This window comes from Coffea eugenioides, chromosome 8 (assembly GCF_003713205.1).
Source record: "Coffea eugenioides isolate CCC68of chromosome 8, Ceug_1.0, whole genome shotgun sequence".
Taxonomy (NCBI): Eukaryota; Viridiplantae; Streptophyta; class Magnoliopsida; order Gentianales; family Rubiaceae; genus Coffea; species Coffea eugenioides.
In genome coordinates this window covers 43,662,191-43,689,970 of record NC_040042.1, presented here as the reverse complement: position 1 = coordinate 43,689,970, position 27,780 = coordinate 43,662,191, and the positions used below count along the sequence as shown (strand labels likewise).

General features: G+C 38.9%; 4 protein-coding genes and 1 pseudogene across 4 annotated transcripts; 3 read left to right on the top strand and 2 right to left on the bottom strand.

Moving 5' to 3' along the window:
• The first annotated feature begins 3,762 nt into the window (after positions 1-3,762).
• LOC113780855 lies at positions 3,763-4,202 on the top strand (annotated as a pseudogene).
• A 4,840-nt stretch (positions 4,203-9,042) lies between these two features.
• LOC113779557 (14 kDa proline-rich protein DC2.15-like) lies at positions 9,043-9,775 on the top strand. The gene has a single exon (XM_027325163.1). The coding sequence runs from the start codon at positions 9,121-9,123 to the stop codon at positions 9,553-9,555; it is 435 nt and encodes a 144-aa protein (XP_027180964.1). The 5' UTR covers positions 9,043-9,120; the 3' UTR covers positions 9,556-9,775.
• A 3,204-nt stretch (positions 9,776-12,979) lies between these two features.
• On the bottom strand, positions 12,980-14,635 carry LOC113779542 (36.4 kDa proline-rich protein-like). The gene has a single exon (XM_027325137.1). It carries the CDS (start codon positions 14,041-14,043, stop codon positions 13,186-13,188), a length of 858 nt encoding a protein of 285 aa, XP_027180938.1. The 5' UTR covers positions 14,044-14,635; the 3' UTR covers positions 12,980-13,185.
• A 1,898-nt stretch (positions 14,636-16,533) lies between these two features.
• On the top strand, positions 16,534-20,167 carry LOC113780854 (cation/H(+) antiporter 15). The gene is made up of 3 exons (XM_027326638.1): positions 16,534-16,755; positions 17,390-18,385; positions 18,860-20,167. The coding sequence occupies exons 1-3, from the start codon at positions 16,534-16,536 to the stop codon at positions 20,165-20,167; spliced, it is 2,526 nt and encodes an 841-aa protein (XP_027182439.1).
• Positions 20,168-20,950: 783 nt separating this feature from the next.
• LOC113780853 (extensin-3-like) lies at positions 20,951-21,673 on the bottom strand. The gene has a single exon (XM_027326637.1). It carries the CDS (start codon positions 21,671-21,673, stop codon positions 20,951-20,953), a length of 723 nt encoding a protein of 240 aa, XP_027182438.1.
• Between the last annotated feature and the right edge of the window lie 6,107 nt (positions 21,674-27,780).

The following is a 27,780-nucleotide window of genomic DNA, read 5'->3' as shown; positions in this document are numbered from 1 at the left end:
ACAAGACGGTGCCTTGGTAATTTCCATTTTTTGGGTTCTCTCGAAGGGCTCAAGGCCGCATGATGAGAACTGATTGATTTAACGGCCCATCTCCGAGGCTTAACAGCGACGGATCGAACACAAATTGCCTTCTAATGGGTCATGAACGCAAAATCGTGTATTGTAATTTTGACGACAGGTCACGCTTTTCCGCATACGAACAAAATATACAAAAACTATATTAAAATCTACACGAAGCCTAACAATAATAAAGGGAAATGTCGGATAATTAATTGACCCAAATGGCTTAGGTTAACTGGATTCAATAGGCTTTTTTTTTTTTTTGGCTTAGTGAACCAATTGAATTTGAATATAGGTGCAAATACAAATATGACCAAATTCATTCACCTCATTGATGGGGCAAATCAGGTGTGGATGTGCAAGAATAAATTTAAGTAAAGGGATGCTGATTTGACCCGATTAGTTTCAAGTACCATGAAAATAAGAAACAAAAATTGAAAAATTATTTTTTCATTCACCGCTATAATTCCAAGAAAAAGAAAATTTCAGTTATTTTATTGTCTCACGACCTTCATGACTGTCTGCTGGAACATACTAAAATATTGACATAGAATTATTCCTTGCATGTAGAATGCAGAATATGTATGAAATCTTACTCCAAATTTCACAGGTTCTGCGTAATATGCGGGGCTTCGTTCTTCGTTAATTACATTCAACTCTAATCTCAAGTGACCCACAAGTACGATTAACAATAAACAACTGGGATTAGGTAGTGAGAATGGAATAAAAGATTTGTTAATGATGACATTTGACATGTGATTTTGGGTAGGAGCTACTAATCAATCTGTAGTCGAGGGCCGTGGAGCCCGTAGCACATTCCATAACGGCGCCCGCAAAACTCTAATCAAGAAACTTGCAACCACATCATTCAACCTTTAATGGTGACTTTGCAGATAAGATGTGGGAAATTAATACCTGAATTGGCGGGATATTGCACAGAGCGGCTGCGGGTTCCCTTGTTTACAAAGGAGGAAAAAAGAAAAGAAACCTGAATGTGGAAAACCAAAGGTTTTGAAGGAGAATAAAATCAGTACTTGATTCTCTATGTACATATGGCAAGAAAGCAAATATTCATGTGAAACATGTTGCAGAGTATAATTTAGTCGTGTAGGATCATTCAATTGTTGAAATCTAAAACACACCACAAATTTTAATTAAAACGGTCATAGTATTGTGCTCCGCTAGAGAGTTTGGATGTCCATTGGCATGACAGTACTTGTTTGACGCTCAAGATTTACTATTTCACCACTTTTGGAGCTACCTTTTATCATTTTTGGTATTTCTCTAATTCTTACGGCTTCCAGTTTCGCTAGGATTATTGAAGTTTGCTTAATCGTTTCATATGTAATGATAAGGTTGGCCGCAAGCAATCCAACCTTGTTTCAATCAGGTTACATTTTAAAGTTTTCTCAAGTTATTATTTTTCTTATTCTCGTTTGTTATCTGTCTGTTCAATGACTTTTCGCTAGGTGCCTTGATGTTGAGAGAAGACCTCGTAATTATAAATACTTCTTTGGTAAGATTGCATGCCAAATGATATATCAATTAGATAAGAAAATCCGGACTTCTTTAATTGGATTGGCAGTGTAAAAAGATTGTATAGTTTCACATAAATTGCGGTTTGATTGACTAAGACCTTGTTTGATTACCCAATTCAACACTTGAATTTAATATATTGAGATTTTAATATATTAATATGCGTTTAATGACTAAAAATTGAACATCTAAATTAATTAAGTGGCATTAAATTTTTTAGGAAAAATTTGCTCTAAAAAAATAAGTGATAAGCTATTTACTTATCATTTAATACAATATACACTCAAATGTATCAAATTTAATTCTTAACAATTTAATAATTTAATGATTTCAGATTTCAAATTTTAGATTTCAAACTTCAGTTTTCATATTTCAGTTTTATCAAACGTACCCTAAATCGTATAATCTTTCAAAAAAGCATGGCTTGAGTCGACTCTATTACATATTTAATCACACAAGCATGTTTCAAATAAATCTAAATATTACACCTTGTTTTAATTTTTGTAACTTTAATATATAATAAATTTAAAATCCAAAACATTGAGGCTTCCACTTGATAATTAACTAACTTTTGAACTTAGTTAATATTCCACAATGCAATTTCTCAATGGTGAATAAATAATACAACGAAAATAGATATTCTTTGTCTTAAACTTTTCCCCGTCAACCTTTCTGAGATTGATTCAAGATCTATTTTTGTATGGTTGACTCAAGATCTCTTTTTGGACTAAGGGGAAAAATACTGGTAGGATTCGTTTGGATTGAAAATTTTAATTAAGGATTTGAAATCCATTCCAATTGCTCTAATTGTTTAGATATCTTAAGAGGTATTTAGATTTGTAATTTTCTAATTATATAAATGCATTTTAAATATTAGAATAATTGATAATTTCAATTCCAAATACCTTCTAAGTAATTTAAACAACTAGAAGAATTTGAGAGAATTTCAAATCTTTGTCAAATCCCTCAATCTAAAGCCAAAAGAAGACAAGTTGCCTAAAATGTACAATCATGAATAAGACACAATAGAACTTGCATCCTCAAACCCAAAAAGGATTTCAACAGTTTCGTACACTATGAAATAATTCAACAAATTTGTAGTTTAGCATGCATCTGGATTAAAGCGAAAAAGGCGATTATGACCTCGGTTCACATGCAAGCTCTCAAATATTTGTCTAACGCAAAAATTTAGGTAGATCCGATTTACGAGCCCACTGATGTAAACTATGCCACGTCGGTCAGTGATGCTTTCAATTCAGATTGCTCTAAGCTCCTAAAGTCCACACTTGTTCTCTTCTCTACCAAATCATTTTACCGTTCGAGCTTTTTAGATGCCCCAGCCCTCAATTCCGGTAGATCATTTCGACCCTCTGCCACAAGCCACTTCTCGCCACCACCATTATCAACACTCCTCTCATATCTCCTCCCTCTTCCCCCCTCCCCCCAAAATCTTCATTCCTCCCTCCCTTTCCCTCCTACTGAGATAGATGTGTTCTTGTGCAAGTGGTGGTGGGTCAGATTTTCACCAAACCCAGTCTCGCTACCGTCTATGTTCTCCATCTCTATGCCTTTTATGCCTACTTCCACTCTTTCTCACACGGCATAGGAACTAAGGTTTTACCATTTTTTTTTTTTGGTTACATTGATCAATTTTGAAGAAAACCCACAAACCAAATCTAAACAAAGATTTAACCAAAACGAAAAAGTGAAGATTGCCGTTGGATGGAGGAGGGGGGATTTGAATATCTTTCAAGGAGGGTAGGATGGAGTTTTGGGGAAGAAAAAAGAAAGAAACACTAACCTGGAACATGATACAACAGGATTTTGGTTTGTACCGGTATTAATTTTAGAAGATGAAGAAATAGCAGAAAATTTACAAAATATAAACAAGAAATTTACAATAGTCACCTCTCATTTGTAGACCCAACATACCCAAGTTTTTGCGTCAATATGGTCGGGCATGCCAACTAAACTACCGACGAGACACATGACCACCACAATTTTCTTTATGTGCTTCAATTTTAACTCATATTCAGGAAGATCAATATACATAGTCGTCCATGCAAGCTATAAAAAGCCCAACTCACCTAAAACTTCTCCAACATCAAATTATAAAACCCTACTATCTTTTACCTATTTCCTTTGTAAATGTTTCAAGTTTTGGATATGGCCTCCATGAACACTACTAGGGCTATTGCTCTCTTTCTTTGTTTCAACGTTCTCTTTTTCACTTTTGCTAGTGCATGTGGAGGCGGTTGTCCTCCAAAACCAAAGCCAAAGCCAGGCAAATGCCCTAAGGATGCACTAAAAATAGGTCTATGTGCAAATGTCCTTAGCCGATTGCTTAATGTTACTATTGGTAACCCTCCAAAGAAACCGTGCTGCACATGGATTCAAGGTCTTGCTGACCTCGAGGCTGCTGTTTGCCTTTGCACCGCGATTAAAGCAAACATTCTGGGTATCAACCTTAACGTCCCACTTTGCCTAAGCTTGCTACTTACGTCTGTGGCGAGAAGGTCCCAAAGGACTTCATATGTGCCCAGAGAGCTAAGAGGACTTCCTCATTGAACTTTTCTTTCCTTCTGTTTTGTTTTTTCCTCTCTTAGTTTTGAAATTCTTGTTGTGTGTGATAAACCAGAAAATAGTTTGGCATGTGTATTTACTTGATAACTTCTTGTTTCCATTTTTCCTTCTGTTTGTAAGTTTCATTGTTTGACATTAAATAAATTTTCTACTGTAAAATCACATGATGAATCTCGTCACATCTACAAAATGCTGTGTATGTACCAGCAAGAGCTCAAACTCTTGTTTGGATAGCCATTTTTTCTCAAAAAGCTTTTATAATTTTCGTGAACATATTTTTTAATTATACTTTTATCTTAAATATATCAAATTACTATAGTACATTTTTCTATAAAACCTTAGAAAATTGCAATCCAAATACAAATATTGAAAAATCTACACATCGTTTTTGTGCCATAGAGTCACGACCTTAACATTTATATCTTTTTTTTTTCTCACTTAGTACTTTGTCATGTAAATTACTAAACCATGTAACTGACAACTCAGGACAAACAAATTGACAGACGGCACATCTTCAACAGCTTAAAAAAAAAAAGAAAAAGAAAGTCAATATGAAATAATGGCTAAGATCCATCTTCAACTTCCTTACTCAGAACTATGCAATTCGGTTGCAGTTATTGTAAGTAAGTTTCCACCGATAAATTTGACATAAAAAATGTCATATGTAAATTTTCAGTAAACGGACATATTGATTGATCTCAAAAATTCGTTTTCTCATTCAAGCAATCATAATTTGTAAAAAAGGAAAAAAAAAAAACAATTTGGACTATGCTATGCCAATCGGCCTTATTATTAGCATTTACTATCCACGGATTGTCTATGATAACCATGACATATAAAGAATCTAGCTAGTTCAAAGTTTCAACTTTAGATGCTTAAAGTCCTAGTTTTTGTAGACTCTCAAGTCTCTCTCTTTCTCTCTTATAAAGTTTTAGAGCCTCCTTTAAAAAGATAAAAAAAAAAAAATCTAGTTTTTGTAGAACCACCGATGAATGTGTCAGAATTCTATTTAATTCGATATAAAATGGAAAAAAAGCTTAATTCTTGCTCATCTTTATCCAATCTCCAACTCAACTTTTAGGTGCTCATTTTTATAGCTCAGGGTGCGAGAAAAAGTAAGAAACTCAAAAATTAGAGGTATACGCGAGAAGCATATAGTTATAGTTTGCTAAGAAAATATTATGCAACTACACTACCATCAATAACTTCTTCATGTTTTCATGTTTGTTTAAGAAATAAGAAGGAAAAGCTAAGAAGAATGACATGCAAGCCAGCACAGATAAAGTTTCACTTTGTGATGTTCAGCCTTTTCCAGATGATAATAGCTCAATTAAACATGTACAACCTAATATTTTCTTTGTCTTTATGAAGCTTATTTGAATGCTATACTAAAATACAACAAAATTCAAACAGATGTACGTAACACAGGGTGATTACGTCTATTTTAAACTTGTGCCACTACCTTCGTATTTTTTAAGGGAAATGTTATTTGCACCTCTCCTTTTTGTTATTTACACTCTTACTATTATTTTTATTATATAGTTTCCATTTATTAGACCACATGATATAATAAATAGTGGGAGCGCATATAATAAAATATGAAGTGCAAATAACATTTTTTTTAATTGTAACACATACTTTCAGTAGATAACTTATATTTAATGGTGATATACATTTTCTCCCTAATATTTAATGGTTATGTACATTTTTTCCTTAATACACTTACCATGCTACACAGATTAACATGATACATTTTTTGCCTAAACAGTTTTTCTCCAAGTCAACTTTAAAATTAAAGGACACAGGCCTAATTCCTTCTTTTGACTTAACTTAGCATCAAGTTGTTGAAAGCATTTTAACTCCACACAATATTTATATGTGATCCAATTGTCTAATTTCCTTCCAAAGTAACTTTTGGCAAATTATTTTAGTTACTACGAATTAATTCTTTAAGAAAAGAAAAAGCCTTGTTTCCACTTCTCGGGTTCTCTTGAAGGGCTCAAGGCCAAGAGGGCCGCATGGTCTCCTGTTTGAGTAGCCTGATGTAACTTGAATAGAGTTGATTGATATGATGGCCCGTCTCCTACGCTTCACAACGATGGATCGAACACAAATTGCCTTCTACCAGGTAATCAGTGCAAAAGCGCGTGTTATAATTCTGAAAGGTCATGCCTATCCCTACACGAACAAAACAATACAAAAAATAGATCAAAATCGAGATTTTCTACACGAAACCAAACAATAATAGAGGAAAGGGAATCAGCTGATAATTAATCGACCACAATGCCTTAGCTTAACTGGACTTTATAGGTTTTTGGTTAGGGCTACAAACGAGCCGAGTCGAGTCGAGTTTTGAGCTAATCGAGCCGAGTCTCGACTAAATTTTACCAAACTCGAGTTCGACGAGCCGGCAATTTTCAAGCTCGAGCTCGACTCGAATCAAGTCGAGCCGAGCTCGAGCTCGAAAAAAATAAAAAATAATTATTTTATTTTTTAAAAAATAAATGAAATAATATTTTTTTCTTAATAAATAATAAAATATTAAGGATATATACGTAATTTTACTATGAAAATAAAAAATAAAAAAAAAATATATATAATATACGTAATTTTATTATTAAATAAAAATAAAAATAAAATATATATATATATATATATATTCATGCTTGCGAGCCGGCTCGCGAGCTAACGAGCTTAATATTCTGAGCTCGAGTTTGCCTCGAGCCGGCTCGAGCTCGATTAATATCGAGCTCGACTCGAGCTTGACTCGCGAGCAGCTCGATTCGTTTGCAGCCCTATTTTTGGTTCTTTGTAGACCAATTGGATTTGAATATTGATACAAATATAAATAAGACCAAGTTCATCCACCTATTGAAGTCTTCCTCATTGATAGGGAAAGTCGCTGCATGGGTATACAATAATAAATTTAAGTAAACGGATGTTGATATGACCCGATTAGTTTCAAGTATATATCTCGAGAATAAGAAACGAAAATTGCAAAATTATTATTTCATTTCTTATTATAAGTTCCAAGGAAAGAAAAAGATTCAATCATTTTATTGTCTAACGACCTTTTGTGTGATTCTTTGCACGTAGAATATGAAATCTTAGACGAAGTGTCACAGGTTTTGCATAATATAAGGGCTTCGTTCTCCGTTAATTACGTCCAAATCTACTCTCAAGTGATCCACAGGTACGATAATTAACAATAAATAACGGGGATTAGTTGGTGAGAATGGAATAAAAGATTTGTTAATGACGGTATTGGACATGTGATTTTGGCTGGAAGCTAGTTAACATTCTGTAGTCGAGGCTGTGGAGCCCGTAGTACATTCCATAACGGTGGCCAAGAAACGCCAATGAAGAAACTTGCTACCGCATAATTCCAAGATGCGAACCAGTTTTCTTGTCTAATATGTGAACAAATTTCAAGGTGAGTCGGCTGGACAAATGAAGCTCATATTGACTAGCACAAATTGTATCAGAGTTAAATCAAATCCCAGCGCCAATTAGTGGATGATATGGTAGAAGTATGGTTAACATCAAATGTACTGGTCATGCATTTGACTACTTCTGGAAAAGAACGTTGCTTTTACCGAGTCTGGTTTTCCCCTTGTTTAGGGATGAAAATTATCACTCGAGTTGATGCCATGAAGTCTACACGCGGCACGACCTTGTCTAGATAGCTACGCATAACCTAGGTTCTACATCCACGGGATCCTCGGTGTCACTTTTTCAGTGACAATTCAGTGCCACTTCTATATTTATACCAAGTGTCCTATTTATTTAATTTGTCATATGTTATTTATTTAAATTTCTTCTACCATCACGTGATTAGTGGGATTGACACTGAATTTGGCATTGAGTAGTAGCACGGAGGATCCCAACTGAGTTCCACATGGGGTATAAAATTGAATGGCCAGGAAAATTTTAGGCCCTGCAATGACCTCGACCTCAGAACTTGGCTTGTTAGGCTATTGGGGACCTTGAATGACTTGGGATTTTTGTTCCTTCGCGCATCGCGGATACAGGGATTGAAGGGTTAAGGTTTGAAAAATTCCAGCATGTCTCGCAACGAAATGACTGCCATTTCTTATTCTGCCAACAAAGATTGATGGGTGAACTTCAAAATCTCCATGTATGTACTAGGAGGTACTGATGGTTGTATTCCATCACTGCTAACGAACTGTAGGCGCAGATATTAAGAGAATTTGCTTCCTTTGTTTTGTACCTATAATTTAAGTTTTTTTCAATATATAGTCCCTTTTATTACAAAAAAAAAAAAAAAAAAAAAACCAACTGTCTTTTATTCTCATTTGCTAGGTTTAGCTCCAACACGAGTCAGGCATAAATTAAGTTTTACGAGAAAGGCTAATAAAGTTGCTTTTGAATCTCTATGCCATTCAAGCCTTCTTTTTTGGACCCGGTAGAAATAAGAGAGCTGCATAAATAACACAAACTTTTGCCATTCCATCCAAGCTATCTTGTAAGGAATAAACACATTAAACAAGAAATAAATAAACCCACTAGAAAGTAGAAAGTTTACAGCATAGCTAAGTTTTGGTGAAAAAATGTACTTCATGTGGAATATGTATAGTTTGTAATCTGAAACTACCATAGATTAGGGTGGGATAAACTCTAATTCCTGTCCAGACTCCAGACTTGATCTTGAGTTATCGAGGAACATGGCAATTTGCATTTTCCCCACCTCACATGCACGCATCCAATGGGTTTGCCAAATCTATGTTTGTGTTGCCAGCTAAAATCTCCAGGGCACATGGGTCCAACGCAATTCTTTAATAATATACCTTCAACATAAATCAGAAAATTCACTCCTTGCTCACTATAAAAACCCTCAACTTCTTCCAAAACATTGCACAGCAAAAACCCTTCTTTCTTGACTAAACCAACAATACTTAGCTACTATTGGGGCTTGAGAATATGGGTTCCAAGGCCACTACAACCCTAGCTCTCTTTCTTGCCTTTAACCTTATCTTTTTCACTCTGGTCAGTGCTTGTGGTGATTGCCCAAAACCAAAGCCAAAACCGAAGCCATCACCACCACCTGCTGTACCATGCCCTCCTCCTCCATATTCTCCTACTCCCAATCCTCCTCAAAAATATTGCCCAAGAGATGCCCTCAAACTGGGTGTATGTGCTAATTTGCTGAATATAATTGGGATCTCCATCGGATCTCCTCCAACAGAACCGTGTTGCTCTCTCCTTCAAGGCCTTGCTGACCTGGAGGCAGCTCTTTGCCTCTGCACAGCCATCAAAGCCAATATTTTGGGCATCAACCTTAATGTCCCAGTTTCCCTGAGCGTGATTCTGAATGATTGTGGCAAGAAGGTTCCAAACGGGTTCCAATGTGCCTAAACAGACTTGCTTGTTTATTGTTCTAATGTGCTTTTCATTTGTTGCTCAACCATGAATTTACTTCTAAAGAGTCCTCCCCCTAAACAGTGGTAAGGGTAACTTCTTGTTACCTTTGTCTAAATGTTTTCTCAGCTTTGATGTTTGTGATTTCTCATAAGGTCTAAGCTTGTATCTTTCAATGTCGTGATCAATAAAAAGTTAATAAGCCTTTTTTAGTACATTCATGATGCCATTTTCTGATTCTGTAAAGGAAGATTACTAATTTTATAAGCATAAATTTTGGATTAATGCATGGATATTCTCGTTGTTGGTCTAAAGCCAAGATTCTACTGCAGTAAGATATCCGCAACCTGCAGTAATCAATCGATTCTTGGTTAATTATTACTAGTATGTATTGGAGACATGTTTACAAAAATGGATGTCTAATATACTGCTTTCTTGATCTACAAATTCGTACGTTTATGTTTGGTAAATGGCTTCTGCAACTTTCCATCGATCAATCAATTCCATTAGCTAAGAACCTGCGTTGGGATTCTTTCTTATCTAATGGGACTTGGGAAGCGGACGGAATTACGGATCAGTACCCAATACGATGTTGATATCTGTTGATACGTACACTCTTCCGTGTACCAACTACGCTTCGCAGCACTTCCCTGTCCTCCTGATGATGGAAAATGGACGAGAGAAGTCGGGTCCATAATGCTTTACCTAGGCTGTGAAATATCGACGTCCTAAAAAATTCTGTCCTTTATTTTGTGTGTTGGTGGGACTGAGAAAGCGAGAATACATAAAAGATAAATATGTGGTGATTAAGCTACTCTGATGTTATTTCGGTTTTGGGATAAATTTTATTTATTGAAAGTAATAATTGATCCTTTTATCCATTGCCAAATTGCTGGACAAATTCGTCACAGTAGTATTAACTTTTAAAATGTTAAAATAAGGAGGGACAAAATGGTATATACAAGGAGGATGAATCCTAGAACGAGTCCAGAAAGCAGGAAGTAGAGTTTTATGGATATCTTTTAAGCACATCCTTGTAGAGTTGGAGTTTCCACAGGACTATCGCTGTAGGGGCAGAATATATTCTTTCCACTTAGGAGATAACAAAAAAAAAAAAAAAAAAAATTACGCTTGTAGTGCATGCAGCTAATTCATCCATGTACTTAACTAGTTCCTTTGCATGTTCTTCTTTCCTCAACTGTCCAATTATTTGCAACCATTAATCATTTTTGTTGATTTACTTTTGTAAAAGTTTACCTTGAAATGTGAAAAAAAAAAAAGAAGATCATTCATCCAAAATAAAATAATTGTAGTTGCAACCCTAGGACTTTTTTCTGCGTTAAAGATTGGAGCAAAGCCGAAGAAAGCCAGAAAGTACGTTAAAAATAACCAACCAACATATATATTTACGTATTGTCAGTCTAAACCTTCGAATATTTGACACTATCTCTGGTGAGTGAGGTTAAAACATAACAGCGATTTTCCATATATAATGACCCAAAATCAGGCAAATTTCCAAATTAAACATGCTCAAACAGTACGACAAAGCAGTCTAATGATCTTTTCGAAGGTGATTACATGCGAGTCATTATCAGTTAACCATCCTGCATACAATATTACATTCTTTTGTGTGTGTGTGCCGACATCATTTTTTTTTTCCCTTTTTGACAAGATTGTGAGCCTGACGTTTATTATCCTTAATTTGATGATGGCCGTGAGACTGCCCCTGATCATGTACGTATTTCCTTTCCATGCAACTTGATCAAATATTATTAGTCCCCCGATCCCAATCACTGGAAAAGTTATACGACTTAGCCTAAACTAATAATGTTGACCTGTGACCAGTAGTAATATTCGCTCTTCACTAGCTTACCCGACTGAAAGCAAAATGAAGATAGAAATATTTCCAGACCAGATAAAATAAAATGTGGACTGAGATTCTTTAGAGATGTATGAATTAGTTAGTTCCACATGACATGATTGCGTTCACGGACCAGGACATATTTTAGAAGAACGTTATCTGGAGACCTGTTGAACAGTAGATGCTAGCAATGCCCGTGATGCTGGGTTGGTAAAAATCCATAACTCTTCATAGCCAGACAAAGAAAAATGCCTATCTCACGTATGTATGGTTGGTTTGTTTAAAAGCCAAGATTCTTTAGCTCCTTGTTTGTTTGATATCGACTGCTAGCTCCAGTATTTGGGAATAAAAACTTCAGAAAGATGATCATCATGTACGTCCAGAATCCGTTGACTACTTTTCCAGTCTCCTTGACATCGAAAGGCTTTGAAAATCTAGTCGGTGTCTTGAGCAAGTTTTTGTTTCTACATGGAAAGGACTATTACATAAGTTTGATTGTTATGGAAAGGCTTTGTTATTGTTTTAATGTTTAATATTAGGAAGACCTGACACAAAACTCTAATTTCATTAAGACTAATCCCATAATGACAAAACTAATCCCATATATAGTCATGTTTGCCCATGCAGTGAAGTTAAATTAATGATGAGTGAAGAAAAGCTAGCTAGGTGTCATTTTCTCTTTTGATAGCCATTCCATAGTAATCAAATCAATAGGGATCCTGTAACCCACTAGTATTAAACTACTTTGGTGATTGTCTTTTTCTTGATCCTTTTTTCCTTTTCCATTTGTCAAGACAATTCTAAACTAATTGCCCTTAACTAATCTCATCGTACTAACTTTCGTGTACCATAGCATCCAGGAATATCACTATAGCCACCCACTGGATTACAAAATACCACACAGTTGTGGCTTGGATATCTCCTGATTTCGCTAGCATCTGCGGTCCCCTCTTGTTGTAATTCCAATATAGTAATTGCTACCATTATAATCACCAAAAAAAATCCCGTGAGCCATCTTTGGCTCAATCCATTCACATTAATTCCGATCGTGCGTCACTCACTCAATAACTTCTGTAGCTGTTATTTTCAACTCATCGTTGGCTGATTATAACCTCAGATCTTTGCCTTTTTCTTTTTTTTTGGGGATCTGGCTACTTTCTGAATCAAAATTGTGCACCTACATGAATGGGAACGAATTTTACAACTGTGTGCGGAGATATGTTATGGAAACTATACTTGGTGCATGGACATATTGGAAAGCTACATTATCTAGCTAGGAAGAAGTATCAATAAAAAATTGCAGTGGCAGCTCAGTCTATGTATGCATGAGAAAATTACGTTAAGAAAGTTCAATCATCAAACACTACCCGCTTACATTACTTTCATTATCTACAAGCTGAATGTTGGAACTAAACCCAGTTTTTGATATGAACCATGACTAAAGTGAATGTCCGATTCACAACAAACTATATTTTGTAGCCCAATTGTATGCTCTGATGTTAGGGCTACCTTTCCAATCAACTTCCAAGTATAATATTGTGCAGGAAAGGGAAAGTAGTATAATGCAGAAGGGAATCTTAAATCACCAAAACAGACAATGAGGTTCCTCGAGCAAGTTACATAGAATGATAATAGAAATAGAAACAACACAAAATCTTCTTGCCCAATATTAAAAGAGAAGTAAAGAGAGAAAGAAAAAGAGACACATAACAACAAAGACTAATTAGGAAATAGAGGACTTATTAGCAAGAAAACACAACAATCAGTTAAGGAAGTGGAGGACATACAAAACCGGGGGGTGGGGTCAGCCCACAAGTTATTAGGACTTGAAGAGCCAGAGGAAGGAAAATGTTGAGGTTAAGGAGCTTAAGTCTGATAGTAGTACACAGACAAATAGCTGCTTCTAGCTCAAGCAACCCTTGAAGCACCGGACAACATACGTTCTCCACGGGATTCCCAATCCCAACATGGATTAATCCACCAAGCACATCCAAACAAAGCCCTAGCTTCAGCGCATTAATAGGGCAAGTAGCATTGCCTGGTGGGGACACACCTGGTGGTCCACCACCTCTTCCTCCGCCTCCGCCTCCGCCTCCGCCACCGCCACCTCCTCCTCCAGGAGGTGCAGGCGTGTAAGGTGGGTAGCCGCCTCCCGAGGGAGGCGGTGGCACAGTCACCGGAGGGTTTATTATTGGAGGACTTATAATAGGAGGAGTGATACCCGGAGGGTGCGTGATCGGCGGTGAGATTATCGGTGGAGGCTTAATGATAGGTGGAATAATACCGGGAGGGTTGTTGATCGGCGGTGAGATTATCGGTGGAGGCCTAATGATAGGTGGAACAACAACTGGAGGGTTAATTATGGGCGGTAAAACTTTTGGAGGTGGTCTGGTAGGTGGTGGACGGAGCGGAGGAGCTCTGGGAGGGTGTGGCCGCGGAGTTGATGGAGGATGAGGCCTTTTGGGAGGGTGTGGCTGCCTCGGAGTTTTAGGCGGACTAGGGCGGGTGTAAGGCGGGTGAGAAGGTGGACAGTCGCAGTCTTCCCAGGCATAAGCAGGTGGCAATGCAATCAGCATGAAAAACATGCAGATGAAGAACATAGCTGAAACCTTTGGCGAAGCCATGGCTTCGGGTTCCTAAAGGATCGCCTTATTCTTTCTTTCTTTCTTTCCTTGCTGAATGTTTTGTCTTGGGATAAGTTGTGATGATCCTAAGATTTTATAGCGCAAATTTATGTCGAACCCGTGAATGCATGAATAATTCTGTGGACTCAGAAATGATGAGGAGGAGAGTGCATTCCAGCTTTTTTGTACGTACAACACATAGCCATGGTTGGAAAGGGTTGTACTAGTACTATATGATGGAGGATTCCAAAGAGATGGACTGAACTCTGATGATAGAAATAGAGAATTTGGAGGGTTGCTGGGCCTTCGCGAATTTCAATAGCTAATCCGTGACAGGCTGAATTGAATCCGTGAAGGTGGAGGAGTCTCTTATTTCAGAATAAAGTCAGTTTTTGCACGGATTTTCAGGACAGCCCCGCTGGCTGGCTGGATGCTTTCCTATCCTGACTCTGCTTTTCTTGTTTTCTTGCTTCATTCCATCCTCTACCCTCTACTGCTGCTACTACTATATTTGCTTTACCCTATTTCTCATGGTGGAGGCCAATTCAGTAAATCATAGACCCCTCTCACCAAAGTTCTGCTTTTAGGACTATTGTTGGATTTATCTGGGATCGTGGTCTATTCCTTTTTTTTTTTTTTGGTAAAAATCGTGTCCTTGAAAATTATTATTGAGGGTGTGAGCTATCTTTCTGAAATTTGTATACATCAGAGCATGAGTTCTCCTGTATTTCCATTCCATTATAATAGACCAAGTTGGCCAGTTGGCGTTAAGTGCAGAATTGAGGATTCTAGTCCCCTTGCGACCAGAAAATGGAGTTTCAATTGCATGGTCGCTGCCTGCTGCTCATATGTCAAAAAAAGTAATAAAGCTATATAAAAAAAATCATCTCAATTTTGAAGTCAGGCGGAAGGGGGATACTGATAGCGTCTCTGATAATATTGTTGACCAAAAATTGTATATTACATTATTGATTAAGTTCTATAATCCATGATTTGCCTTAAAGATGAAATGTCTTTCTATTTTAAAGGGATCATGCATGTATGATCTATATATCTACCGTCTGTATACAGGATTTCCGCTGAATCGGTCGTGTTTCAGTTGGATTGGCATCATGCGTGATGATTGATCTTCTATTAAAGAACATGAAGAAAAATATAAGAGGAAGAGAACATAGGGTTCTTTGATCTTAGAGAAAGATCGAGCAATTAAACAAATATCACTAAAAACTTAGTTTGCGGATTCATGCATTACTTCATCATGTGCTTATGCTCGTCTCTATGTGAAACAGACAAATTAGGGGGAGAAATTTGATCCATTTGATGAAATAGCAGTCTACTGGCAGTGCAAGTGTTTTCTTCCCCCCATGACTAAAATAGTTCACACCCTTAACATTGAACAATAGTTTTTCATACAAATGCTTATTCTTCCTTAGAGGAATATTGGTATGGCTTTGGAGGTCACTTTTAAGTTTCATTTAAAAATTAAGGTTCGATAAGAAATCCTTTGTTGCTCCACTGACTCACTTTAATCCAACGGTGTTTTGCTCACCCAAATAGAGAGGAAGAAAAATTCTACATCCGCTACTAAATTTACCATTGAACAGGTGAAAACCAAATTTTCTAAATTATCTGATACATATAGGAGAAATTTTTAGTCTAAATTGTGCGTAAAATACTATCTCAAGCAAAATAGAAGGGCTAGCAAAAACATATTAAAAAAATGTAGTGGAACTCCAAAATAGAAATGGGCTCATATTGAAATGGAAAAAATAGGGCCAATATGGACATTGCCTACGTTTGTGAAAGTTACTGTTTACTTACTGGTTAGTGCGCATAAGAAGATAAATGTATCATGTTTTCAGGACTGGCCAACAACCGTTTTATTTGACCATATATTGTCTTGGACTGTAAACATGAATGACTTTCTCAATGTTTTCTTCTTTCTCAAACGAAGAATGACCTGAAATACGTGGAACTATCCTGAAAATGTGGTGGAAATTAGTCAATTTGAGTGTTATCTACTTGCATCGCATCATGTGGTTAGTGGTTACTTCTTCTGACAAAGAAGAAAGCATGAAATTGCAAGCAAGCAAATTTTCTAAATATAGGCACATTACATTCTTAGTGAAGTACAGTATTAAGTTTTGACCGCAGAAGATAGAGCGGCCATATGGACCGGGTATCCACAAGAAAACACCTAATTTCTTGTCTCTCTCCCTCTTTCTCTCCCCAGTACCAAAGGAACATCCAAAAAAACTAATTATTTTCTCTTCTATATCCCTCTCTTTCATGTAAATTTTTTGTGTCTGAGCATGTTTTCATCATTTGAATTGAATAACAACATGTTTTTGGTGTTGTAACATCCATAACCACGAAAGTAGCAGCCATGCAAATCAACAAAGTTGCCTACGTTCTCAAGTGTATAAAATTTTAAGAAATTGTGATTATTCAGAAGGATAGGTTGATAGTTTTGATACAACAAAGGAAACAATGGCGGACGAAGCAGCAACAACGGCAAACTCAACTGATGAGACAATTGTTTGTTATGCACCGACGATGATAACAACAAACGGTATCTGGCAGGGTGATAATCCACTGGACTATTCCCTACCACTCTTTATATTGCAATTAACGTTGGTTGTGGTTGTCACTCGTATTCTTGTTTACATCTTGAAACCCCTTCGCCAGCCCCGTGTGATCTCTGAAATTCTTGTAAGTAAGCTTCTTTTTTTTTTTTTTTGGTCAAAATCATTTTGTTTCTAATGAAATTTTGGATCAACTTAGAAATGCAGTATACTCCAGATGATTGACATGGATCTGAAATTTGATCAATTACTGAATTGGTAGTTGATTGATTAGCTTGTTGGATAACGAACAAAAACGAGCCAAACCTGTTTGCATAGACCTAAGTATTCGGTCCATCAAGGGTACCATTTGAACGTATGCGTCAATCAGATAATATCTCAAAGCAATAGCAAATTCGAAAGAGTTGTAACATATGCATCACTTTCCACCTGTTGAACTTTTATGGAACTGAAAGTAAGATACTTATAAATCCAATTTTCTAACATGTTTCACTTTCTGCCAAAGTAAGGAAAAGGATTATAATTTACTGAACAGCTGTTCCGCAGTTGAACTGCGTTATTGTCGTAATCTTAGTCCTACTTCCATCGACTGCTTCCACTACAACTTTGTTCATGTGTAAATATCATAAGACACAGCTTTACAGTCATGCAATCCCAAGTAGCTACCTCTTTCTCTATTTTCTATAGGCAACTAAGCGGCTGCGTCCATTTAACACTGATTAATTCGATTACTTAGTAATCTTTTGCTCATTAATTTTCAGGGTGGAATAATATTGGGTCCATCGGTACTAGGACAAAGCACTAAATTCGCAAATGCAGTTTTCCCCCTCAGAAGTGTGATGGTGCTCGAGACAATGGCAAATATAGGTCTTCTTTATTTCCTTTTCCTAGTTGGAGTAGAAATGGACCTTGCCGTGATCCGTCGTACTGGGAAAAAGGCCTTGGCAATTGCTGTCGCTGGCATGATACTACCTTTTCTTATTGGTACTTCATTTTCCCTTATGTTGCACCAGAAATCACAGTACATGAAGCAGGGCACTTTCATACTATTTCTTGGAGTTGCTCTTTCTGTTACTGCATTTCCAGTGCTTGCGAGAGTCCTAGCAGAGCTTAAACTTCTTAACACGGAGATAGGTAGAATCGCCATGTCGTCCGCCCTGGTGAACGACATGTGTGCATGGATTTTATTAGCTTTTGCAATTGCCCTGGCAGAGAATGCATCCGTGTCCTTAGCTTCCGTTTGGGTGATCCTGTCAAGTTCTGCTTTTGTGCTTTTCTGCATATTTGCAGTTAGGCCTCTTATTTCATGGATGATACGACGAACCCCAGAAGGTGAAACCATCAGTGATTTCTTCATATGCCTAATTCTTACTGGAGTGATGATATGTGGTTTTATTACTGATGCCCTTGGGACACATTCTGTTTTTGGAGCATTTGTGTTTGGCCTAATTATCCCAAATGGACCTATCGGTTTAACGCTTATAGAAAGGCTAGAGGACTTCGTTTCAGGACTTCTGCTTCCTCTTTTCTTTGCTATTAGCGGGCTCAAGACAGAAATTAGTACAATCAAAGGAGTGGGAACATGGTGTATTCTCTTTCTGGTCATAGTTCTTTCTTGTGCTGGGAAAATTGCTGGCACACTTCTCGTCGCTCTCTACTACAAGATGCCATTTTATGAAGGTCTAACTCTTGGCTTTCTCATGAACACTAAGGGCCTCGTGGAAATAATCATCCTCAATGTTGGCAAAGACCAAAAGGTACTCTCTCTAGCTGATTACCACCTACATCGATTGAATTTGCATCTACATGCATACGTATCCCTACATCTTGATTGTTTCAAGCCTTTCATAACTTAGCGAATCAACACGTGGAACCCCTCTAATATAAGTACCAATGAAGTAATGTTAACTGTTCTTATTCCTTCATGACCTGATGCGAAAAACATAACACGTTGCTTGGCAGAAGCAAAGTAAATGGTCGCCACTTTCTACAACTGAGAAATTATAGCACGGAAGCAATCGCGTTAGTCATTCTATCCTTTTTTAACGGTTCAATTAGGTTCTTGGACCAAGACGCCAGAGTTTATATCTGTAATTTTAAACTTATCTAGGATTCAAGGGATGAGAAAAGATAAAGTTCAATAGCCAAATTAGCAAATTTCTTGTTTCTGTCATTTGCGATGTTTTTGTAGCAAATTGCTTCTTAAACTGGTTACATACACCTGAGTGCAGGTCTTAGATGACCAGTCTTTTGCAATCATGGTAATTATATCAGTGGTTAAAACATCAATCATCATACCAATTGTTACACTAATTTACAAGCCAGCAAGAAAGTTTGCACCCTACAAGAAGAGAACAGTTCAGAGATCAAAACCAGACAGTGAGTTCCGAGTACTTGTATGCGTCCATACTCCTAGAAATGTCCCGACAATAATCAACCTCCTTGAGGCATCTCACCCAACCAAAAAATCTCCAATATGCATATATGTCCTGCACCTGGTTGAACTTTCAGGCCGTGCATCAGCAATGCTAATTGTCCACAACAGCCGAAAATCGGGCAGACCAGCCCTCAATCGAGCTCAAGCACAATCAGATCATATTATCAACGCATTCGAAAATTTTGAGCAGCATGCTGGCTGTGTTTCAGTCCAACCTCTGACAGCAATCTCTCCTTACTCCACGATGCATGAAGACATCTGCAATTTAGCGGAGGATAAAAGGGCTGCATTCATTATAATCCCTTTTCACAAGCAACAAACAGTTGATGGAGGGATGGAATCAACCAATCCAGCTTTTAGAACTATCAATCAGAATGTTTTAGTCAATGCACCTTGCTCAGTTGGTATTCTTGTTGACAGAGGCCTTAGCAGCTCCACAAGGTTAGCAGCAGGCCAGGTTTCTCACCATGTTGCCATACTATTCTTCGGTGGTCCGGATGATCGAGAAGCCTTGGCATATGCATGGAGGATGAGTGAGCATCCAGGGATTAATCTAACTGTGATGCGGTTTATTCCAGGGGAAGAAACAGCTGAACCGTCATCCTCATCAGGGCGGAGAGGGGAAGCCAGTGCTCCTGGAATATTAACGGTGGTAACAGATGATGATAGAGAAAAACAACTAGATGAGGATTACATAAATCAGTTCAGGAGCAGAACAATGCATGATGATTCTATAGTTTACACGGAAAGAGTGGTGAGAAATGGTGAAGAAACGGTAGCAGCAATTAGATCTATAGACAGCATTCATGATTTATTCATCATTGGACGAGGACAAGGCACGGTATCACCATTAACGGCGGGGCTTACTGATTGGAGTGAGTGCCCCGAACTTGGTGCGATAGGGGATTTATTAGCGTCATCAGATTTTGCTACCACGGTTTCGGTGCTGGTGGTGCAACAATATGTAGGGATGGGTGTACATGGGGATATGCTTGGAGTTCAAGATAGCCCAAATGAGCAGCCTGAGCATTTTATATACAATCATACGAGTCGACGGCCGCCACTGCCAAGAGGGCCGGAGCTGTTCCATTCACAACCTTGAAGACCATAAGAAGCGATGTGCATATGTCAATTCTTTATAATGTCATACCAGCACATTCCTCTCTTTTGTTTTTTTTTTTTTCTTTTTCCCCTGTAAAGTGTATGTGACGTAGATCAAAATTTTGTCCAGGGATTCCTGCTAATTCGATGTTGTAAGACAGGAATCTAATTCCTCTAAGGTAGAAACCAGAACATGATAATTCTGATTAAAGAATGTGGAGCAGAAATTCAAATAACTTTTTGTGGAACACAAATTATTCATCTGAAGATGGAAAAGCAGTAGTGTATTTACTTGTCTGACAATTGGGATATAGGCCCATAAGAAAGATGAGAAAATGTCGCATCCAACTAAACTAGAGTATTAAACTATTGCTTCGCCCTTTCTCAAAGACGTGAGACCAGAAAGGCAGTACAGTCACGTCTCCAAAGAAACCCATTCTCTTGGGGAGAGGCGTGGTTAGAAAAGGGGAATAACTTCGTGCCACTGAAGACAAGCGCAATTTTTCGATATGTTACGTTAGTTTATTCGAGGATTTAAAAAAAGGATAAATCAAAAGCAAGAACAATAGCGGAAGACAAAAATAGCATAACATCCTTTAAGATGGAAAAACAAAAGAAAAAAATCATGAGAAGGAAGGTTAGAACTTAGATGTTTCCTCCAAATCAAATAATCAACAAACAAGAAGCAATAGTCTTCCCCAAAAAATGGTAACAGAAATAAATAAAGGGAAGAACTTAAAAGAATTGGAAAACAGGAAGCAGCAGAAAAGTAATTGAGCTTGTTTTAATATCCGCATTGGAACCCAAATGGGACCTCTCTTTGGCAGTGCTTGCAGAGCAAGCTAAACTTAAGAGAAATGTCGTATATAAATCCCAAGACATTTCCTTTGAGGGCAGTGCACAGGCATAGAGCGGCTTCAAAATCATCAAGACCCTCAACCAGACTGCAGCAAGTTGGAGCTTCTGGTGGTGTTCCAACTTTACCATTGGTTACCAAAAAGTCCAACGGGTTGGCACATGTTCCAAACTTGAGAATGTCAATCGAGCAAGTTTCCTTGGGATAATAGTAATGAGGTGGTGGAGATGGTTTTGGGTAGTAAGGCTTGGGAGGACTGGTGTATCTGTAGTCTTCTGGGGGTGGAGCGGGGTTGTAAGTCTTTGGAGGACTGGTAGTGTAGCTATAATCCTTTGGTGGTGAAGGAGATATGGGGCTGTAAGGCTTGGGAGGACTAGTGTAGCTGTATTCATTTGGTGGTGGAGGCGATTTGGGGTGATCAGTCTTGGGGGGAGGACGGTTATAGCTATAGTCTTTTGGAGGTGGGGGAGTTTCTGGATAATAAGGCTTCGGAGGGGTACTAGTGTAGCTAGAGTCTTTTGGTGGGGGAGGGGGAAGGGGTGGGAGTGGGGGTGTTGGGCATGGGAGGTTATTAGAGCTTACAAAAGTGATGAAAAGGAGGTTGATTGTGATCAGAGCAATTGCAGTCGTTGCATGAGTTTTTGAAGCCATATTGGAGACACTCGGACCCTGGAAATTCTCAAAGATTGGTGAATGCTGATGGAAAATGGCAAAGAATTTCAGGCTTTTATAGATGAAACTTACATCATTTTTCCAAATTTTTTTTTTCTTTCTGCATAACAAGTTCCATGTGGGAAGATCAAAACGAAATCCTATAGGATTTTGAACAAGCTGGCTTTACAAATTAAACATTAGCCCAGTTGTTCTTGAGTTTTTGGACATCTGCGTTACTTGCCTATTTTCTGTCAAACGAGGGAATCAAAATTAATGTTTTATAAACTGATTCGTCTTTTTCTCAAGTGGGCGATAACGGATTTTTCTCAAGGATCAATCTGAGATGAACGTGCAAGGTTTTACCATGTTGAGTCAACAATAATAATAATAATATCTATTTTATGGATCAACATCTTGCCCTTTTGATGCTCATGAGCTTCAAGAACAGTGTAAAGAATTGTACATTCAATCGGGGGGTTAGTATTTGCCAGTGCCACAGTAAGCAAATCAGAGCTGAAAATTCTTGCTCAGATGTACTTGGGGCTCTCGGAGTCATGCATAGTGTATATGTATAGATTATTACCAAAATCGCGGTCTGCGATTCGGCAGATCTTAAGGCTAATTGTTTGACTTCCTCGCACATGCTACATATATATATGTGTGTGTGTGTGTGAAATGTGTGTGTGTGTGTGTAGATTATTACCAAAAAAATACGTGCAAAATCGTGGTCTGGGATTGGGCATACAAACAGCTAATTGTTTGACTTCCTCGCAATGCGTATGCTAGTCTGCAAGAGTAAATTCAAAGCGGGATGGATGGAGTGCTGATGCACATGTTTTAGTGGATACCATAACTAAAGCTAAAGTGATTATCTAGTCTTGGCATGCTATGATGTAATAATTGTGAGTTTATATTTTAAACCGCGTGGTTTAGGAGTCAAATTCTCTATAGGCCCATACCCATCTGTTGTAAATTTTGCAAAAGTTAATTATAGAAAGAAATCAAAATCAGCTAAAGCTCAAAAGCAGTGTAAACAGAGATGATCTCTTCGCAAATCACAACCTTGAAGGCCATTAAAATAAAATAAAAAAAAAAAGTGAAACTTATTTGTTTGGGGAAGGCTTTGACAAATGATAATGATGATGATGATAATTCAAAAACTCCAGAAGATCAAATAATTAATATTTCATACAAGAGTGATTCTAATCACAGCAGAAGTTTCTTAATGTATGTATGCATTTTGGGATTCTGTACCATCCACATCCAGGGTATGCGCGTTTTGGAAGTGCAAAGGATTTCTAAGTTCTAAACATACGAGGATGTAATGGTACCAGACTGAGCTATTGTGGGAACTCTAAATTAATAACAGGAATGGGTAATTCAACTTGATAGTAACTAATCAATTGCAGAGATAAGTTGTGAATAGATTCCGAAAACTATGGCTGATCGAATGTATTAATGGATACAGAAAATAAGGGCGGGAAAGATTAAGGGGATAAGCAAGAACGAAGAAATTTTGGGGGGAAGAAACAGAAAGAGGCTCAGCCCCAATCTCTGTTGGAATTACACAAAAAATGCTTGCCTATTACATTCATTCTATTCTATTTATAGACTACTAGCTGGTAACCAATCTTCATATCTTTTAATTTGCGTGACCAAGTGGCTGCGAGGTCGTTGCAGACATTTGAAAGTTTGTTATTCAAGTTCCAGTATCTTCTTGTGAGTTTGTTGCAGAATCATCTGCTAGCTAAAGCGTGGTTTGGAACCCACGCTTTCCTTTGCTTCTTCTACCTTTTCCACGCCTTCCCTTACTTTGTCTTCACGCCTTCAGTTAGACTTCATGACAATAGCTCCCCCTGCAATTAAATCTTGACCTCAAGATTGGAACTCTGGAAATTTGCGTTCTATCTCTTCTGCATCTTCCCACGTTGCTTCTGCAGGCGAGGCTCCCCACCATTGTATTAGCCACTGGACTGCTGCTGCATTTTTTTTTCTTAACAATCCTTCGATCTAGCACAGCCATTGGCTCTACCCTGAAGTGACCCTTCTCATTTGTGTCTGGCAGTTGTAATACTGGAACCACCTTCTGTCCTATCTTCCTTTTTAGCTGGGAAACATGAAAAACTGGGTGTATCCTTGATGAAGCTGGGAGCTGAAGTTTGTAGGCCACCTTCCCTATCTTCTGAATGACTTGATAAGGTCCAAAGTACCTTGCTGACAATTTTGTGTTGCTTCTCATCTCCACAGAGTTTTGCCTGTAAGGTTGCAGCCTAAGGTACACCCAATCTCCAACCTCAAATTCCCTTTCAGTCCTTCTTCTATCAGCATAGACCTTCATTCTGTTTTTGGCTTCCTCCAGGTTCTTCTTAAGTAATCCTTCGATTCTCTCCCTTTCTTGTAAGTGATCTGCCACCGTGGCCACTTTAGAGTGTGAATATACACCTAAAGCTAGCTGAGGTGGCTTCATTCCATATAATGCCTCAAAAGGGCTCATCTGTATGGCAGTGTGATAAGTGGTGTTATACCACCATTCTGCCAAGGATAGCCAGGCATTCCATCTCTTGGGCTCCTGATGTGTCATGCATCGTAGATACATTTCAAGTACTTGATTCACCCTCTCAGATTGCCCATCTGTCTGAAGGTGGTAGGCAGTACTTAAGCATAGTTCAGTCCCCATTATTGAGAATAACTCTGTCCAGAATTGACTGGTAAATACCTTATCTCTGTCTGACAGCATGCTTAGTGGCATTCCATGTAGTCTACAAACTTGGTCCAGGAAGACTCTGGCCACTATTGGGGCATCAAAAGGATGAGTTAGGCTGGTAAAGTGAGCATACTTAGTGAACCTATCCACTGTGACCATGATTGTGTCTTTCCTTTCTGAAGTAGGCAATCCCTCAATAAAATCCATGGTGACATGACTCCAGGAGTACTGTGGTGTGGGCAATGGTTGCAGGAGACCAGGGTAAGCAACATGCTCGTCCTTGCATCTCCTACAGGTGTCACACTGCAGCACTGTATCTTTGACGTCCTTATACATCCCTGGCCAGTGGAAGAATTGCTTGGCCCTCAGGTAGCTAGCTTGTACCCCAGAGTGGCCTCCTAGTTGTGAATCATGGATGACAGTGATGATTTTCCTCCTGATTTGTCCTCCTTTTCCTACTACCACTCTTCCCTTGTGTTTGACTATCCCATTTTGATAGGAGTAGTTCTGCTGGGAACTTGGTGTGAGCACCAGACTTTTGATCAGCTCCTGAACTTCTTCATCTCCTTGATAGCTTTCCTCCACTTCCTTGACCCACTCAGGAATGACACATGTCGTTTCTGCTATCTCCCCTTCCTCTTTGCTGCTTCTCCTGGATAGTGCATCTGCAACAACATTCTCTCTGCCCTTCTTGTACTGAATTTCATAGCTTAATCCCAACAGTTTGGTGAGCCACTTCTGTTGAAGTGGGGTAGTGATCCTTTGTTCAAGCAAATACTTGAGGCTCTGGTGATCTGTCCTGATTATGAAGTGATGACCTTCCAAGTAATGTCGCCACTTGGTAACTGCAGTGACTAGTGCCAATAGTTCCTTCTCATAAATGGATAGTCCCAAATTCTTTGCCCCTAAGCTCTGACTTAAATAGGCAATAGGTCTCCTTTCCTGCATAAGCACAGCTCCTATCCCTCCATAGCATGCATCAGTTTCTATGATGAAGGTCTTGGTGAAATCTGGCAAAGCTAGTACAAGTGTACTACACATAGCCATCTTAAGCCTCTGGAATGCTTCTTCAGCCTCCTCAGTCCATTGGAATCCCCCCTTCCTTAGTAAAGTTGTTAGGGGCTTGGCAATGGATCCATAACCCCTCACAAATTTCCTATAGTAGCCTGTTAATCCTAGGAACCCCTTTAGCTGCTTCACATTTCTAGGCCTTGGCCAGTGCATCATCCCTTCAATTTTCTTAGGATCTGCCTGCACCCCTCCAGCAGTGATTATATGGCCTAGGTATTCAATTTGAGTCTGTGCAAAGCAGCATTTGCTCTGTTTTGCAAACAGTTGGTGTTGTCTCAACAGGTCCAATACGTCTGCTACATGTTGGAGATGAGCTTCTAAGGTGGGGCTGTACACCAAGATGTCATCAAAGAATACTATCACATATTTCCTCAGTTGTTCCCTGAAGACTTGGTTCATCAAGCTCTGGAATGTAGCAGGGGCATTAGTTAGCCCAAATGGCATCACCTTGAATTCGTACAGTCCCTGATGAGTCCTGAATGCAGTCTTGTATCTGTCTTCCACCTTGACCCTGATCTGATGGTAACCTGCCCTTAGATCAATTTTAGTGAAATACTTGGATCCATGTAATTCGTCAATCAACTCATCTATCAAAGGCATTGGAAATTTATCCTTTACTGTAAGCTCATTGAGCTGCCTGTAGTCCACACAGAACCTCCAACTACCATCCTTCTTCTTAACTAGCAGGACAGGAGAGGCAAAGGGGCTATTGCTAGGCTGTACAATCCCCATTTGCACTATTTCCCTTACCAGCCTCTCTATTTCTGACTTCTGCACATAGGGGCATCTGTAAGGCCTGATCTGAAATGGTCTGGCACCTTCCCTGAGTGGTATCCCAAGGTCATGGCTCCTAGGAGGAGGCAGACCCTGGGGCTCAGCAAATATATCTTGGTATTGGTTCAGTATTTCTTTCACCTCTGTTGGCATCTTTCCATGTCTTTCCTGTCCCTCCTCCACTATAGTGAGAAATGTAGTGACTCCATACTCCTGCTTCCTTTTCTATTTTGCCAACTTGCTCCCTTTAATGGTTGTCAGCTTAAGCTTATTAGATTCACCCTTCAGTTCTACCTTCTCTTTTCCCTTGGAGAACCTCATGCTCAGCTGATTGAAGTCAAATTCGATGGGACTATATCTGGCCAGTCAGTCCACTCCCAGTACCATATCACAGCTTCCTAGTTGCAAGGTGTTGAAGTTGTGCTGAAACTCATGCCCCTGAACCTTCCAATTCAGTGGTCTGCTGAATTGCCTAGACTCCAGTTTTTCCCCATTGGCCACTCTAACTGTCAGGGGAACTCCTGTCACCTGCAGTTGTAGGTGAGAAGCCAACCTTTCATCCAGAAAACAATGGGTGCTGCCACTGTCAACCAGAATCAGGAGCTCCCTCCCCTCAAGAGTTCCTCTCAGTTTAAAGGTGCTGTGTCCATTTCCCCCAGACAAAGTGTGAATTGAAACCTCTATCCTCTCATCACTGATTCCTCCTTCAATACAGTCACAGAACTCCTCTCCTTCATCCATTTTCCCATCAGTTTCTTCAATCAGTTCAGATGGTTCGTCAATCAAGATATACTGAATCTGAGCTTGCTTGCAAACGTGGCCCAGAGTGTAGGGTTCTGCGCACTTATAACATAGACCTCTTTCTCTCCTGTAGTTGAATTCTGTGGGAGAAATTTTCCTGAAATGGCCTGCTGTGGTTTCCCTTGCCTTGTGGTCACTGTCCTTGAGTACTTTAGAGCCTTCACTGTGCCACTTGTTCCTCAGCTGTGGGACAGTATTTGGCCTGTTGTTCCCCATTGCATTGGGGTTGACTGGGACCCCGTGGGACATTGGCCTTTGTGCTCTCCTTATAACTTCCAAATTCTTTTCCTGCAGCTTAGCAGCTTCTATAGTATCTGCTAAAGTGTGAGGTCTAGCCATTCTCACCATGTTCACAATCTCACTCTTCAAGCCACTTAGAAAACAGGATTTATAATAGGAATCAGGTTGGTTAGGTAGCAGAGGCATTACCAGGGATTTTAGCAGCTCAAACTTCTCCAGGTAATCAGTTACACTCCCTGTCTGCGACAGCTTGTTGAACTCCTCTATGGTCTCCTCTGGTGTTCCCCCTCCGAATCTCTCACATATTGCTATGGACAACTCCTCCCATGGAACTTCAGTTCTCCCATGGTACATTCCATGGAACCATATGTCTGCCTTCCCCTTAAGATACAGTTGAGCCAGATCAGATTTCAGCTCCTCTTCTACTCCCTGGATCTGGAAGTACTTGTTGGCTCTCCTGACCCATTCCCTGGGATTTTCTCCATCAAACACAGGGAAGTCAAGTTTAGGCAGC

What these genes read in the sequence shown, in the direction of transcription:
- LOC113779557 (XM_027325163.1), top strand. Translation starts at nt 9,121, where the DNA reads ATGGGTTCCAAGGCCACTACAACCCTAGCTCTCTTTCTTGCCTTTAAC.
- LOC113780853 (XM_027326637.1), bottom strand. Translation starts at nt 21,673, where the DNA reads ATGGCTTCAAAAACTCATGCAACGACTGCAATTGCTCTGATCACAATC.
- LOC113779542 (XM_027325137.1), bottom strand. Translation starts at nt 14,043, where the DNA reads ATGGCTTCGCCAAAGGTTTCAGCTATGTTCTTCATCTGCATGTTTTTC.
- LOC113780854 (XM_027326638.1), top strand. Translation starts at nt 16,534, where the DNA reads ATGGCGGACGAAGCAGCAACAACGGCAAACTCAACTGATGAGACAATT. An exon ending in GTGTGATCTCTGAAATTCTT is followed by an intron (nt 16,756 to 17,389) that starts GTAAGTAAGCTT and finishes ATTAATTTTCAG; the next exon opens with GGTGGAATAATATTGGGTCC. An exon ending in ATGTTGGCAAAGACCAAAAG is followed by an intron (nt 18,386 to 18,859) that starts GTACTCTCTCTA and finishes ACCTGAGTGCAG; the next exon opens with GTCTTAGATGACCAGTCTTT.